The 16,033-nt window shown below is 40.5% G+C and overlaps 1 protein-coding gene across 4 annotated transcripts in view; it reads left to right on the plus strand.

The window, feature by feature from the left end:
- The first annotated feature begins 3,887 nt into the window (after positions 1–3,887).
- The window catches only part of LOC143889983 (elongation factor Tu, chloroplastic-like), a 32,166-nt gene continuing 20,020 nt past the window's right edge, over positions 3,888–16,033 (plus strand). For 3 of the 4 annotated variants that reach the window (XR_013255073.1, XR_013255074.1, XR_013255075.1), the window contains exons 1-2: positions 3,888–4,608; positions 6,705–7,626. Coding sequence is in view for 1 of the 4 variants with exons in the window: in XM_077394424.1 (XP_077250539.1) it covers positions 4,000–4,608; positions 6,705–7,559 (1,464 nt within the window). In the remaining 3 variants the exon portion in view is untranslated. Of the gene's footprint in view, positions 4,609–6,704; positions 7,870–16,033 lie in introns of those variants that run through there. The other variant, XM_077394424.1, reaches the window with a different exon arrangement.

Below are 16,033 nucleotides of genomic sequence, written 5' to 3' on the forward strand. Positions count from 1 at the left end.
AAGAGGAGGAATCTAACCATCAAAATAAAAATATAAAAAAAAAAGAAGAGGAAGAAAGAAACCAATTGAGTTGGCCATTCTTTTTCCTTTCAAATAGAATGTGTGCTCATTTCTCCCTTGCAAAGAAAAAGTGAGAAATAGAAGAAGAAGGAGAGGAGGAGAAGTGAAGAAGGTGGGTGATCCAACCATTCCAACTTCAATCCACTCCAAGTAAGTACCCTATATTGCTTAACCTAAAAAAATGGATCATAGTGTTGTACCCTTTGATCAAGATTTAAAACGTTAGGATATTACCTTTGATCAAGATTTAAAACGTTAAGATATTATCTTTTAAAACTGAAATTTCAGCAACTTATAAACCTTTTTAAAACTGAAATTTCAGCAACTTATAAACTCTTTTAAAACTGAAATTTCAGCAACTTCATGAATCCTTTTAAAACGAAGATATTACCTTTTAAACTGAAATTTCAGCATTTTAAACTGAAATTTCAGCAACTTATAAACCATTTTAAAACTGAAATTTCAGCAACTTATAAACCCTTTTAAAATTGAAATTTCAGCAACTTAAACTTACCTTTTAAACTGAAATTTCAGCAACTTATAAACCATTTTAAAACTGAAATTTCAGCAACTTATAAACCATTTTAAAACTGAAATTTCAGCAACTTATAAACCATTTTAAAACTGAAATTTCAGCAACTTAAACTGAAATTTCAGCACCTTTATGAACCCTTTTAAAACAAAAAAAAAATTCAGCACTTATGAACCCTTTTAAAACGAAAATTTCAGCACTTTTATGAACTCATTAAATATGAAATTTAACTCATTGAATCTGAAATTTCAGCAATGACTTAAAACCCCAAAATGAAAGAATATTTAACACCCCAAAACCTCTATAAGCTAGATATAGTAATATGGTGTGAATCAAGTGTGATCGGGTGTTGGTCTCACTTTCAGGTTGAGTGATCCTTTATCCTTATTTAGGACTTCGTGGGTTCTCTCATCCGGCAAAAGTGTAAGGCAAGTGACAGTATACTATTCTTGTATATCTCTCAATATGGGCTTGTTAATGTTGGATTGATTCTAGTTAGCTTTGCATGATGTTTATCAAAAGTCAAAAAAATGGATTACTTTATGCTTTATTCTGCTTTGTCATGGGCATATAGTTGGGGATATAAGGGAGGCCGTTGTGTCGTCCTTGGACCAAAATGGTCAAAAGTCAACACGATCAGAGTGCGCAGCCTTGTGTTGATAATCTTACCGAAGGGAAAATAATCCCTAAGGCGGCTTGACATGATGTCTGTCATCCGTAATCAAAAGTCCAAAACCGCCACTACCTTTAGACGGGGGTAGTGGATAAGTCGTGAGGCAGGGTACCTGGACGGAAATAAATGAAAGAATAAAACAAAGAGGGGAAAATGCCAGATGAGCCCGGGGTGTAGCCGTCGCATGTCATTTATAGAATTGTCATTTATAGAGTTTATACATTAAAGATGTGAGTTCCTTTAATTATTTCATTATGGTTTATATTATTTCTTTATAGTTTCATATTTCATTTAACAGCATATTCTTCATGGGATCTTCTACATTACCTCTCACCATTATTGTTTGATGTACTTGAGCTTAGTTACTGGAAAATCTTGCTTACGTTGTTTAAACCACAGGAAACGAAAATATTGGGAATGCTGCCTTTGCTGATGAGGAGACCTAGAAGGAGAAAGGGGAGAGGAGAGCGTAGTGGAGTTTGGTTCTTGGGTTCCGATGACGTGCTATGTCATTGTCTTTAAATTTTATTTTATTTTGCAAGACTTATGTTTAATTTCAGACTACGACTTTTACTTGGGTTTCAAATTTGAATAAGATTTGCGGTTGTGGCAAGTTTAAAAATGTAATAATTTAGTTTATAAAAAAAAAAAAAATTATGGTATTTTTCAGCGGGTTTTTCTTTTGCTTGTAGCGGCTCGACGGAAATCGGGTCGTTACATTTACAATGTCTCTCGTACACGGCCAAAAACTAAGCCCTTCTCCGAGGGAATTAAAAATGGATGCCCTCACCACCGATCGAACGAAAAAGAAGTAATTAGCCTCTATGTAGGCTTGAATACACTTTGTAGCTCAAACAATTTATCTCAAGAATAATTTGCAAATGAGCCTAAACCAATCTCAAATGGATTTTCCCAAAATCAAAGCACAATGAGTTTGGTGAGAGTTTTTACCCAAAAATAATTCACAAATGAGTTTCAAGGGGTTTTTAGTGTTGGAGTATGTTCATCATATTTTTTAGACCCTTTGAATGGGTATACATGAAGTCCCAACACAATATGACCGTTTCTGTTATCTTTCTCTCGATTTCCCTGGTTTGCAAAATAGGAAATACTTCTCAAAAACAAATTTGCCCCAAAATTAAAACCCAAAAGCCCGTTTCCACACAACACCCACCTTTTACGGCACAACCAAAGAAGCCCGTTTTTACACGCCATTCGCCTAAACTTAACTTTGGGTAAAAAAAAAAGGTGCAAAAATTGCATATACCATTTCAAAGCGTGTAACTAGGTTTATTGGATTCTCCTAGCTGCAAGGAGTCCAACGAATCTGACAGCGCATGATTTGAGATCCAAACGAAGGAGTTATGGTATTTTAAAGTTACCGAAAACTCTCGAAAAACCCTAAAAACCTGATTTCAGACGCACCAAATTTGCCCGCACCACTTTAAAGCATGAAATAAGGTTCACTGGATTCTCCTTGCTGCAAGGAGTCTAACGGATTCGATTGTGTGCAATTCTGAGCCCAAACGAAGGAGTTATAGCCCGCCGGAACTCCCGAAAATCCTAAAAATACCCAGAATACCCCCAACCGACTTGCTGGATTCCCAAAAATTGAGGGGTGCGATTTCCAAATCGCACACTGCGATTTGGGATCCAAGCCTTATAAATAAGAAGGTAAGTGTAAAAAGGAGATTCTAACCAGATTAGAATCAGATTTTCAATAGAAAACCTCAGTTTCTCTGTTTTTCCATTATTTTTTGAGAAAATACCGTCCGAAAATTCTAGTTTCTTTACCCGAGAGAGAAAGTAGAGAAATACTTAGGAAGCTTTCTACCGAACTTCCGAGGACTCGGAGCGACGTTGTCTTTCGGCCCTTTTAACTTCAGAGAAAATTGCCAGAGGATCCTTATGCCATGTGGCAGCTTCCTATTGGGCTGCTATTTTTACCCTTATCAGTCCTTAACTGTTTGTCTGTAAGCACAAGCCACAGGTCAATAGCATCCTTCCTGTCGTTAGAGCCAGGTTTTGGCGGGACACATAGCATCATAGTTGTCCGTTCGTTCAGCCAGATTTGAGTAGCACTACATCCTAATTAGTTCCCAATTAAGCATCTAGATTCGAGCCCGAAGATCTAAATAGGTGAGACCTTCGGAATTGAGCATCCTCATAATACCAAGAGCAACGAACCAAATCTCTATATAACAAGCACATCAACATCTCAAGTCCATCTTGTCGAACCCAGACCCGCATGATATACATATCTAATCCCACACAATCTAATAGCTCAAAGCCTTCATCCACTCCACAACGCACATATTGGTTCACTAAGTAAACTAATATTTTACAAACCGCTTTTTTTTTTTCAAAATATGTATATTTAACTAAATAAATGCAGTTAGAAAAAAGTTTGCAAATCTTTGATAACTACAATTCTACAAATAAGAACCAATTTTGGAAGTATTTTGTTACCTACCGAATTCTATTTATAGATCCACTTATAATGGGGCTCGGTTGATAATATACGTCCCAGATTCAACGGAGATCAAGGGATGGATGTTAGGCATCAAATAAGAAAGAAATTGCATGTTCCATAATTTTGGGTGCTCTCACTGTTCAGGAAAATATATGGTGCCCGAGCGTCAAGTTCCATGAAGGGGACTTAACGTCGGGCACCATATAAAAAACTCATAAACTCATAATCTAAGAAACTCATTTCCTCTCTAAAGCATCGGCCATGGCATCAATGGTAGGAGCACCTTCATCATACCATTCTTCTCCCAAGCTTCTATTCCTCTCATCATCCTCTCCAACCCCCACTAGAATCAGAGCAACGCTCCCCTTTAAAAACCCCTCATTCTCTCCTCTTCTCTCTTCCTCTTTCATCAATCCCTCACAAATTCTTCACTTAAAATCCACCCCAACCCACAAACAGAATCAAAGGCAAAACCCATCTTGGCTAATAATCAAATCAGCCCATGGTAAGTTTGAACGCAAAAAACCCCATGTCAACATAGGCACAATAGGTCACGTAGACCATGGCAAGACCACTCTCACCGCAGCCCTCACCATGGCCCTAGCTTCGATGGGCAACAGTGGTTCCAAAAGGTACGATGAAATAGACTCCTCCCCCGAAGAAAGAAAAAGAGGAATCACAATCAACACAGCCACAGTCGAATATGAAACTGAAAATCGCCATTACGCCCACTTGGACTGCCCCGGCCACTCTGACTTTGTCAAGAACATGATCACTGGCGCAGCTCAGATGGACGGTGCGATTTTAGTGGTTTCAGGCGCAGATGGCCCTATGCCACAGACTAAAGAGCACGTCCTTCTTGCCAAACAGGTCTGTTTTTTTATCCAAAACTAATTGTTGCATCAAAGGAGAGGATCTTCCTCCCTCTAACCTGCCCTCTGATCTGCTGGCCCTTGTCTTAGATGACTCCTTTGGAGTTTTGTATCCTAGATTGTAAGTCCCATGTCTATATATATATTTTTGAAATGGTAATATATTAAAAAGGAACCGAGATGGTCCACAAAGAAAATTACAGAGGGAGAAAAAAACAACAATAAAAAATAACAATTATGGTGGCATATAATCAAACCACTCCAAACGCACTCTATTGATTCCTGCTTTGGCTAAAAAATCAGCTTCGCCATTAGCTGACCTCCTAATATGCACGAAGGAGGCAGAAGATCCCATCACCCAATCTGAAATCTCCTCAACCATGCTAAGAAATCGCCATTAGGGGGGGGGGGGGGGGTGGGGTGTGGTGCGCGGAACCCGAAATCCATCTCTTGGAAGAATCTCCTTCTACAATCAGTTTATCCATAATTTCTTTGTCCAAATGTAAAATACCCGAATAAGCGGCTTTGACTTCCGCCTCATTAGAGTCTGTAATACCACAGGGCCCAGAGAAAGCCCATCTACCAGTCCTTCATCGTTCCTGAGGAGGCCACCAAATCCCAACGGGCCTAGATTCCCAAAACTAGCACCATCAAAGTTTAGCTTGAAATATCCAATCGGAGGTGGATTCCACTTTTGAATTACCTTAGGTTTGATTGCCGCCTCATTACAGACTATTTGCCACCCCTCCCATAGATCGAAGGCTGAGACGCAGCAAAACATAGGGATGCTCCTCGCACATTGTATGGATACAACAATTATTCTCAAATAAACCCCATAAGCTGATTTAACCTTCCTTTCAAATACTCTTCCATTTCTTTCCTTCCAAATCGACCACTACATGGCCAAAAGGCAAAACCTCCATAAAAACCTTCCCCTTTTTCTTCCAAGAGACAAAATCCCAACAATTAAGAGTTGGGAGATTGATCTTGGAAAGACCCATTGGATACCAAATCTCGATAGAATCAGACCTCAGATTTCTCTAGCAAACCTACAATGCAAAAACAAATGATCAATGAACTCACCATCCTGCAAACATAAAGGACAGTGATCCACTAACCACATTCCTTTTTTTCTAAGGAAATCCATAGTCCGAATTCGACCACAACTAACAGACCATCCAAAGAAGCCTACTCTTGGGGGACAATGAAATGACCAAACCTTCGCCAATAAACAATCCTCCTCCCCAACAACCAGCCGAGCATAACAAGATTTGACCGAAAAAACACCAGAAGGGCACCAAGTCCAAATTCTTTTATCCATTCCTGATCTTTTTATATAGCATTTTTCAATGATCTCGAACAGGTTTGAGAGGGAGGACAATTCCCTCTCAAAAAAGTTTCTTCCAAATCTTGGGCACCATACTACCTTCTGCTCAACTCTTTCAAAACACTCACACACTAGCACCTCCTTATCTGCACCCACCAAAAGTAAATTAGGGAATAACAGGCTCAAAGGATACTCGGAACACCACACTCGTCTGCCTCTTTAAATTTTCTGTGGTCTTATACATTGTTTGCTGCTGGTTTTGTTGGGGTTCGTCCCCCAAACTGTTGGCCTTTTAGCTCCTTGATTGTATTTTTTCTCTTTTTAATGATATCTGGTAGGCGCCCTGCCTAACCCCAGCTTACCCACCAAAAAAAAAAAAAAACAGGTCTGTTTTTAGCTCTGTCCTGTTTTTTTCATGTTCTTCTTCTTTTTCTTTAGTCTATTATCAATGATTCATTGCCATTACTTTTTCTTTAGTCTATTATCAATGATTCATTGCCATTAAATAATAATCATAAAAAAAAACAGTTGGTTAGGCTTAAGCAGTTAGAGATGGCGTTATTTAGTCTTTTATACTTTAATACTCCCCCTCACGTGTGGCCCCTCTTTTTTAGGGTTGACCTATACTGGCACGTGTACATGTGGATTTTTAATATCAAGGAGTTTTGAACTTAGGACCTTTGCTCTGATGCCATGTGAAACAACCAATTACTCCAAAAGCTTAAGTCGTTGGAGATTGCATTATTTAATCTTTTATACTTTAACAGGTGGGGGTTCCAAATATGGTGGTTTTCCTAAACAAACAAGATCAGGTTGATGATGAAGAGATTCTCCAATTGGTTGAGCTTGAGGTAAGGGAGCTTCTTTCTTCCTATGAATTCCCTGGAGATGATATTCCAATTGTATCTGGTTCTGCCCTTTTAGCCCTAGAAGCCCTAATGGCGAATCCCGCAATCAAGAAGGGGGAAAACCCTTGGGTGGATAAGATTTATGAACTTATGGACTCTGTAGATAGCTACATTCCCATCCCCCAGCGCCAGACTGATCTCCCCTTCTTGCTAGCTATAGAGGACGTCTTTTCAATCACAGGACGTGGGACTGTTGCTACCGGCCGTGTCGAGCGAGGCACGGTGAAGGTCGGGGAAACTGTTGATCTTGTGGGTCTTCGCGAGACCCGGAACCTTACTGTTATTGGGGTTGAGATGTTTCAGAAAATTTTGGATGAGGCTCTTGCTGGTGACAATGTGGGGGTTCTCTTGAGAGGTATACAAAAGGCTGATATTCAAAGAGGGATGGTTCTTGCCAAGCCTGGTACTATTACTCCTCACACTAAGTTTTTGGCCATAGTTTATGTCCTTAAGAAGGAGGAAGGTGGGAGGCACTCTCCTTTCTTCGCTGGTTACAGGCCTCAATTCTATATGAGGACGACTGATGTCACAGGTAAGGTAACTAGAATCATGAACGATAAGGACGAAGAATCGAAGATGGTCATGCCTGGGGACCGGGTGACGATGGAGGTTGAACTTATTATGCCTGTTGCGTGTGAGCAAGGAATGAGGTTTGCTATCAGAGAAGGTCGGAAGACAGTTGGGGCGGGTGTCATTCAATCCATTATCAAATGAATCTTTTTCTTCTTCTCTACATCAAAATGCCTTCAGATATCAGTGGTGCTGAATTTGATGATAATCGGTGAGTGATGGAAGAACACAGGTTACATCCATGTTATACAGTTTCTAGTTTTGCTCTTCTTTTGCTTTTACTGTCATTTTTAGCATATGTGGTTTGGCAAACTCCTCTATCCCTTGATAGTTACAGTTAATTGAAGTTTGATTAGGGCAGAAAATGGTTTCTTGTATGAAAATCTGAAATGGTGTTTCAGTTATGGTTGGTACATCTGGCAAACTTTATCTTGTTGTTACTGATCTTTTCTTTCGTTCTTTCTTTTTTCTATTCTTTTTTTTTTTTTAAATTTCTGCACTCCGTTGAAAAAAGAAAATAATCCTCCTGTTAATTTTCTGTGTCTAAGACTCCAGAGAACCAATCTCCCAAGTCTAATACTCTTCTAACATGCTAAGTTTGGCACCTCAAAACACTACTTGGTGAGCTTTACTAAGCTCACACTTTATAACATGAAGAAACCATGCGATAGCATACAGTTAACATATTTCCCTAATGACTGTTTGGATCACCCATATGAATCATCATTGTACGAGAAATGTCTATTTTTTCTTGCAGCCACTCTGTTTTGTTGAGGAGCATGAACATGAGAAGTTTGATGAATACTACTATTCTTAGCACAAAAACACTATGGTCATTTTCACGTATTCTAAGGCATGGTTAGAACAAAAGATACAGTTATCTTTACCAAATTGAACTTATTTCTCTGTGGAATGATTTTATAATAGAAAGAACTTTTGCCCTTCTTTTTAACAAGGACAAACTAAATCATTCTAGTGTAATCATCCACAAAAAAAGGGCGGCCCGGTGCAAGAGTCTCCCGCCATTGCGGGGTCTGAGGAGGGCTAGATGCACGCAGCCTTACCCCCTGCTTTGCAAAGAGGCTATTTCTGTGACTCGAACCTGTGACCACCAGGTCACAATGGAGCAACCTTAGAGTAATCATCCACAAAGGTGATGAAATACTTAACAATTAAAAAAAGGTGATGAAATACTTAAATCCAAAGACACTTTGACACACGATAGGGATTGGAGTGGACTGAATCAAACGGAGCTAAACTTCTTTTATTGACTGGAGACCTAAACACTGACATGTGTTGTTTACCAAGTTCACAAACCTTGCATTCAAAACTGGACACTAACTTTACTGAAGGAACCGTTTTCTTGATCTTCCATGTAGGCGGATGACCAAGCCTAAAATGCCATTGAAGTGCAAATATTTTAGAATGGAGTGCAATAACAATAGCCTTCACTTGAAGTACTTCAAGGGAGTATAATTCATCATATTCACACTCTTCATCAATCTTCTTTGTTTGGAGATCCTGAAAAATACAAGTGGGATAAAAGGGTACAGAATAGTTTAAGACTTTTGTCAATTGATTGAAAAATTATTAGCTGGAAATTTGGGAACATATAGAATAGAAGATAAGGTCACGGAAGAGGTGAACACAGTAGCCTTCGGTTGCACTTCAAGATAATATAATTCATCTAATTCATTCCCTCCATCAATAATCTTCTTCGTTTGGAGATCCTGAAAAACACAAGTGGTATAAAAGTTTATGCAATAATTTAAGGCTTTTATCAATTGACCGATTGAAAGAAGGTTAACTAAAATGTCGGGAACTTATAGAACAGAAGATAAGGACATGGAAGAAGTGGTACGAACAAGACCTCTCCTCTAATTATAGAAGTAGAAACATCAGCAAGAACAACGGATGAATGATTCACAAATTTTTTTAAGGAAGAAAAAACTGTAGAGCTACGTTATATACGAGTACACACACTTGAATCTATTAGTGAGACATGGTTAAGAGAAGAAGAGCAAGACGAAGAAGAGCAAGAAGAAGAAGAAGATGGAAGGGAGAAGGTGAGACTTGAGAGCCCCTCTTGGGCAGCTCCCATGTAATTATGAACTATATATATGTGTGTGTGTGTGTGTGTGCGTGTGTGTGAAATAGGGTTGCCTGTACAATGTCCAAACTACCCTTCTAACACTCCTCCTCAAGCTGAAGTGTAGGTCATACAACCCCAGCTTGTTACAAATATCAGATAGCTTTGCCTTACCGAGAGATTTAGTGAACACATCAGCTAACTGATCTTCTGATCTAGTAAAGACTAGATATCTCTCCACTATGTATCTTCTGACAGATAACATGGCAATCCACCTCAATCTGATTAGTCCGCTCATGAAAAACCAGATTTGAGGCAATGTGAACAGTAGGTTTATTATCACTAGAGATGAAGAGGGAATACCAATCTCAGACATAAACGACCTTAACCAAGTCAATTCCCCACAAGTATGGGCTATTGTCCGATACTGAGCCTTTGCACTAGATCTGGCCACAACATCCTGCTTCTTGCTTCTCCATGACACCAAGTTTCTCCCAACAAAGTTGCAATATCCTGTAGTCGACTGTCTATCTGCAGGAGACCTCCCACAATCTGCATTAGTGAACCCTTCAAGATTCAGGTGGTCATGTCACTTGAAGAACAAGCCTTTTCTAGGAGCTTTCTTCAATTATCTGACAATTTGGGTAATCGATGCCCAATGAGAGGTGTACGTGGCGAGCTCATAAACTGAATCACAATTCTGACAACAGGACATGTCTGGACGAGTCACTGTCAAGTAGATAAGTTTCCCAACTAGTCTCCTGTATCTACCTGGATCTTCTAACAAGTCCCCTTGATAAGGAAGAAGCTTCATATTTAGGGTCCATGGGCACTTCAGCTGGCTTCACTGCCAAAGAACCCGTCTCTTCTAGAATGTCGAGCTCGTATTTCCTCTAACACAAGGTCAATCCTCCTAGTGAATAGGCCACCTCAATACCAAGAAAGTATCTGAAATTCCACTTAGCAACCCAAGAGGGGGTGAATTGGGTGTCTTTTCAAATTTTAAGGATTTTGAAAACTTAGATTGCACTAGTTTTAGATTGAATAGGAAATCAAAAATAGTATTCGAAGCAATAGTAAAATGCTTTCCACAAGAGAAGAGGTGAAGAGACAAAGAAGCTTTGACACAAGGATTTTTATAGTGGTTCGGTCTTAGCTCAAGACCTACTCCACTCTTCTCAAGTTGCTCTCCTTGAGGATTCCACTATCTTCTCCAAGGAACTTAAATACGGCGTTCCTTCCGCCTTGTACAAATCGAGCTTCAAGCTCCAAGAGTCTTCTACGGCGCCCTTTGTGCCAAATACAAAGAAGATGAAAGGTTTTAGCTTGCTTGCCTCTAGATAGGCTAATTACAAGTAAAGCTCACTCACTCTCACAAGAAAAAGATCAACAAATGAAAACCCAAAAGTCTCTAAAGAATAATCTAAGGTAAAGGCACAAGAGAGAGATGGAGAGTGAAAATCTTGAGGAGAAGAAGAATCAATGCCTTTTAGTGCTTTTAGAATGTTTTTTGAACTCCTTGGTTGGTTCCCCAAAAGTCCCAAGGTTCATATTTATAGAGGGGAGAAAATACACATTTTTTAAGCTCCCCAACGGTCTTCTCGGACTCCGGGCTCGGAGCTCCGAGTGGGCCGAAATCCCTTTATTTTTTAAACCTGGAACCATTCTCGGAGTTCCGAGCTCAGAGCTCCGAGAAGCCTATGCACAACAGTTTTTCCTTATATTTTTTGCTGACTTTGTTTGGGCTTTTGGAACTTTAATTTATCAAGTTAAATGGAATGTCATGAGGGTCCAACAATGTTGGGACACCACTATGAACATTCACAAACCCATTAAGTTCTACTTAGTTTGATTTTAACTCTCATTTGTGCCATAGACCTAGATTATACATGAAGGACCATTTACATTTTAATTCTACTTGGTCTTCAATCTTGTTGGCACCTTGTAGAGGCTTTGACATGTCTTCACTCAACTCCATTGATGCTTGAGCCAAGCTTGAACTTTTGAGTTGTTTGCCATTCTTGTTAGGCTAGAGTTCAACCTTGTCTTTGAATGCCTTTGACTTGCCTCTGTATTGGTCTTCTCTTGTCTTTAAATTTCCTTTGTGATGGTGATGCCTTCTTCATGCTTTTGATATCACTTTGAGCTTGAATGATTTGCCATTTGTCATGCAATCTTGAGGATGCTACGCTATGAACACAATGACTTTGCCAATGGAAATCATTAGTGTATAAAACCTTTTTTATAACAAATTGAGTTTGTTAATCATCAAAACATTTCAATGGGAGTACTTGTTGAACTCTTGGGCTAACAATATCTAACATGACTAAGATCTTTTGTGCAAAATTCTTTATGAAGGAATGCCTTTAGATTTTGAATACCTTACCACTTCCATTGATGACAATATCATCCACATAGACAATCAAGAAGATACACTCATTAGTCGACTGAGAGCTAAACATTGAATGATCAACTGCACATTGCCTCATGCCAAATTGACGTAGCTGATCAAGCAAAAATCGGAGCCGAAGCGTACGATCCAAAAATTGCTTTAGAACCCACTAGGGAAGAAAAACCCTAGAATCCACTAGGAAAGAAGAGAGCGAGTAGAAGAGAAGAAGAAAGAGTTTGAGAGAGAACCTTTTATTCCAATATTCTTGATTGATTATAACTCACGATTTACAACCTCTTATATAAAAGGCAATCCCTAACCAAGTAAACTTCTCTTAAAAGAAAGATCTAGAATCCTATCACAATAAGAAAGCAACTATAATTAGAAGTGTAATCCTATTATACTCAGGAGACAAAATCCTAATAAATCAAGAAACTTCTTGCCAACCTTCCAAAAGGAAAAAAATAAAATAATTAGTAATCTAGTGTCTTATGTCTGTCCCTCCCACTTGAAAGAAACTTGTCCCCGTGTTTAGACAAAAATGAGGAGAACAAGCTGAAATTTAGACCCGTTGTGGAATAGATCTGTACGGATGAGCTGCTCGCTTCGACTTCCAAATGGAAATCCTTTCCATCGAATCGGATTCTTCCATCTGCTTGGTAATCCGGCATGTGTGTACAGAAGGTTGAACTTGATTCAACTAGAAATCACTCCTTCGATAAACTCTTCGATCCGAAGTAGCTAAGGCAGAATGTATCATTCAATGTGGTCGGTATGAATGGCGTTGTCATAGAGATGGCGTAAATCTCCGTCAGTCATCTCTGTCTCATGCACGACAACTAAGAATTTCATGACGATGCTCTGCTGAGTGATTCAGGCTCTCCATGTGCTCTGAATGATGTTGGTAGCATCCTTGGTTAGGGGCGGGGCGGGGCCGGATGTTGCATTCCCCGTCCTCGTCCCCTCAAGTTAAATTCCCCGTCCCCGCTTCTGGGATGGCGGGGAATCCCCGTCCTCGTCCTGCGGGGAAAACCTAATCCCCGCCCTTGCCTCGCACACTACGGGGAAAAATTCCCCGCCCCATCCCTGCCCTGCTATAATAACAATTTCTACTCCTTTTAATCTAATTAAACAATTATTAAATAAGAATCACAGTCTCCTCTTCTTCTCCGGCGAATATCTTTTTAGTCTTTTCAGTTATTACACTTCTTCTCCAGCGAATATCTCCTGTTCACTTCTTCTCTGGCGAGACTTTTTCTTTTAGGGCCCAAGCCCTTCATGCTCCTTTCCATTCCCTTTTTCAGTTTATTCAAGCGGGTAAAGATAACAGAGTCAGTTTTTTTTCTTTCCAAATCAAAACGGACGTGGTTTTTTGGAGTGGCGGTCATGGTGATCGAGGTGGTGATGGTGATCAATATAATCGAGGCAAAAATGATGGACAAGAAGGTATCGATGGTTCGGGATGGAGTAAGGTCCTAAACAAGAGAGGAAGTAAGATTGCTAGAGCCTCTCAAAGAAGAAATGAGGGCAGGCTGGGGGACTGGAGCTGTAGAAAATGCAGCTTTCGAAATTTCAAACGAAGAACAGTTTGTTGGAGATGTGGAAAAATATGGTCAGGTACTGATATCAGTTCAGCCCAGGAAAATATTATCGTATCGGAGATCCAACAGGAAGTGACGTCAAACGTTGAAGAGTGTGAGAATAATACCATCTGCAGGGGACTCTATACTCAGTAATGGCCAAAGGAAAAGGAGGGATTTTTTATCATCAATTAAGCAAGCTGATCGGAGTTTTGGGGGAAAGATTAGACAAGGATGGTCTGGCGATCTCTCAGCCCTAGAAAAATGGCTAAGAGTGTGGTCTGGGGCGAAGAATCCTCTCTGGATCTATAGGCTTGATGTGCTGGAGGTGATGGTTTTCCCACTTTGTGACATGGACCCGATCAGAGTTCTGGATTTGTGGATAAAAGCCAGGAATTCCCCTTTCGTTGAGCTTAAAAAATGGAAACACAAATTCTCTAATCTGCAGAAATCAGAGTGGTGGTCTTTCTCTGGTATCCCCTCTCAAGCTTGGTGTGAGGAAAATTTCAGAAGCTTAGGTAGCATGATTGGGAGAGTATTATATGTGGACTTCGCTTGTAAAGCCGGGAGGGGTTATAAGGTGGCTAAGCTGCAGGTTGAATCTAGAGGTGAGACTCCAAATTCCGTTTCTCTTCCGGCAATAATTGATGGAGAAAAGTACTGGATCAAAGCTTGTAAAATCCGAGTAGGTGGTGGCGAGGATATGGAGGAATCTAGTGATGGAGACGAGGTTGAGGGCGAAGTCAGTCACTCAGTCTTCCCGGAATTTGAGACGCGGTTGCCAGGAATTGAGCTGGGAATGGTTGATGCTTCCTCGGCTAGAGCTGGTTCGGAGCTGGAGGTAGCTGATGAAAGGGTGCACGATAGCACTTGTTTGCCGGTGGTGCAAGTTAGAGTTTGGCGCAGGATACCCAATTTGAAATTCAAAATGGTACTCAGCCAGCCGTTCGCAGCTCAATGGTAGTGGACAAGTGTCTATCACTAGGCGTGAATGACGTGCAAAATCTGTCTTCATCATTTCCGCCCACTAATCACGTGATTTGTGGGACCGGGTATCAAGAATCAAGGGCGGTTTGTTTTTCCGAAGCTATGCAAAGCGGCGAGAGAGTGGGTTTCGCCCAATCTGATTTTGGTCTTTGTACTATGTATACATTTTTGGACGGTGGGCCATACATGCAAGTTATTTCTGATTTAATGGGCCTTCTCAAATCAAATCTGATGATTCAGCCCATGGCAACTAGCCCAGTGATGGGAGTTAGGTCCAGTGAAACAGACTCCAGCACACCTTTAATAGTGTTCTCGCCGGGAGGATCCCCTCTGCAAGCTAGGTCCTTATTAGCGACTATTATTTCACCGCGTGGTATTTCTAGACTACAACAAAGATCGCAACATCCTTCTCGGCAAACCAGGTTTGTTCAGGAGAACCAAGATTGGGCAGGTATTACTTCCGCCTTGGATTTTAATCAAACAGATGGTTTGGCGACAGTCTGCAGCGATGGTTATAACCTAAATGTCATCGAGATCTCAGAGTTGAATGGTGGGGATCATGCTTTTGAATCTTTGGTTGATGGTGGAGCTTTGCTTCAAGTACCATTTACCTGCAGTTCTTGGCTCGATCATTTGGAGCAACCGTCTACGAGTGGGGAATCATTTGTGCCGGACTGTTCATCTGATGAAGCTGATTCTGGAGATGAGGTTTATCTATCAGAGGGTTCTGAGTCCCTGCCTGAGATCAGCTTTCTGAGGTCCCCTAGTTTGATGGGTGAAGCTAGTGCTTGTAGTGGTGCGGCCTGTGTAACATTGGGTGCTCGTAGTTCATCAGACTTTTCAAACAGGGATGCAATTTTTGGGACCACAGAGGAGTATCAGTTGAGCCCTGAAATGATTCATGATGTTTCTTTTCCGGAATAGACCCTGAGAATGCAAAATCTATCGGGTTGCCCATCCGGAGGTAGGTCTGAGTTGTTTTGTAACATGGGTTCTGCTTTGTCTCTCCACTCTTCTCTTTTGCAGGATTCCGAGCTAGTCTTTCCATCCAATTCATCAGTAGTACCCCTTGATCCTTGTATAACTCTGAACCCAACCCTAGACCCATGTGTTGTTCCATACCAAACCCGATTATCTCCCCACCGTGGTGTTTCGGGTATTTCCAACAATCTGATGATAGAAGGAGGAGTAGTTGAGCAGGATAGGGAGTTTAGAGTCTCTGAGTGTGTCGAGAATTTACGGAGATGCGAAATGGAAGATATTGTTAGTGCAATTGAGGCTCTAGCGTCTAGCTTTCAGGAGGCAAAGTTATTGGATATCTTTGTGAATCACACAATGTTGGCTAGTAAAACCTTGGGTTTAACATTCAGAGGGACAGAAGAAAATTTGAGGAAGTTCTTTTACCAAGCTGAACTTAGAGATAGCCTGGGTGGTAGTAGAATGGGGATGCCCAACAATGATGGTTCTAAGAAGATGCAAAGAGAAATATCAAGGCTAAAGTCAGTGATTAATTATGGAGTGGGGAGCAAAACAAAAGATTTGGTGGAATTCTCGGCAGCGGGCAAGAGTT

The sequence above is a fragment of the Tasmannia lanceolata genome, unplaced genomic scaffold (assembly GCF_043159265.1).
Source record: "Tasmannia lanceolata isolate RefF3 unplaced genomic scaffold, GAP_Taslan_0.1 ptg000013l, whole genome shotgun sequence".
NCBI lineage: Eukaryota > Viridiplantae > Streptophyta > Magnoliopsida > Canellales > Winteraceae > Tasmannia > Tasmannia lanceolata.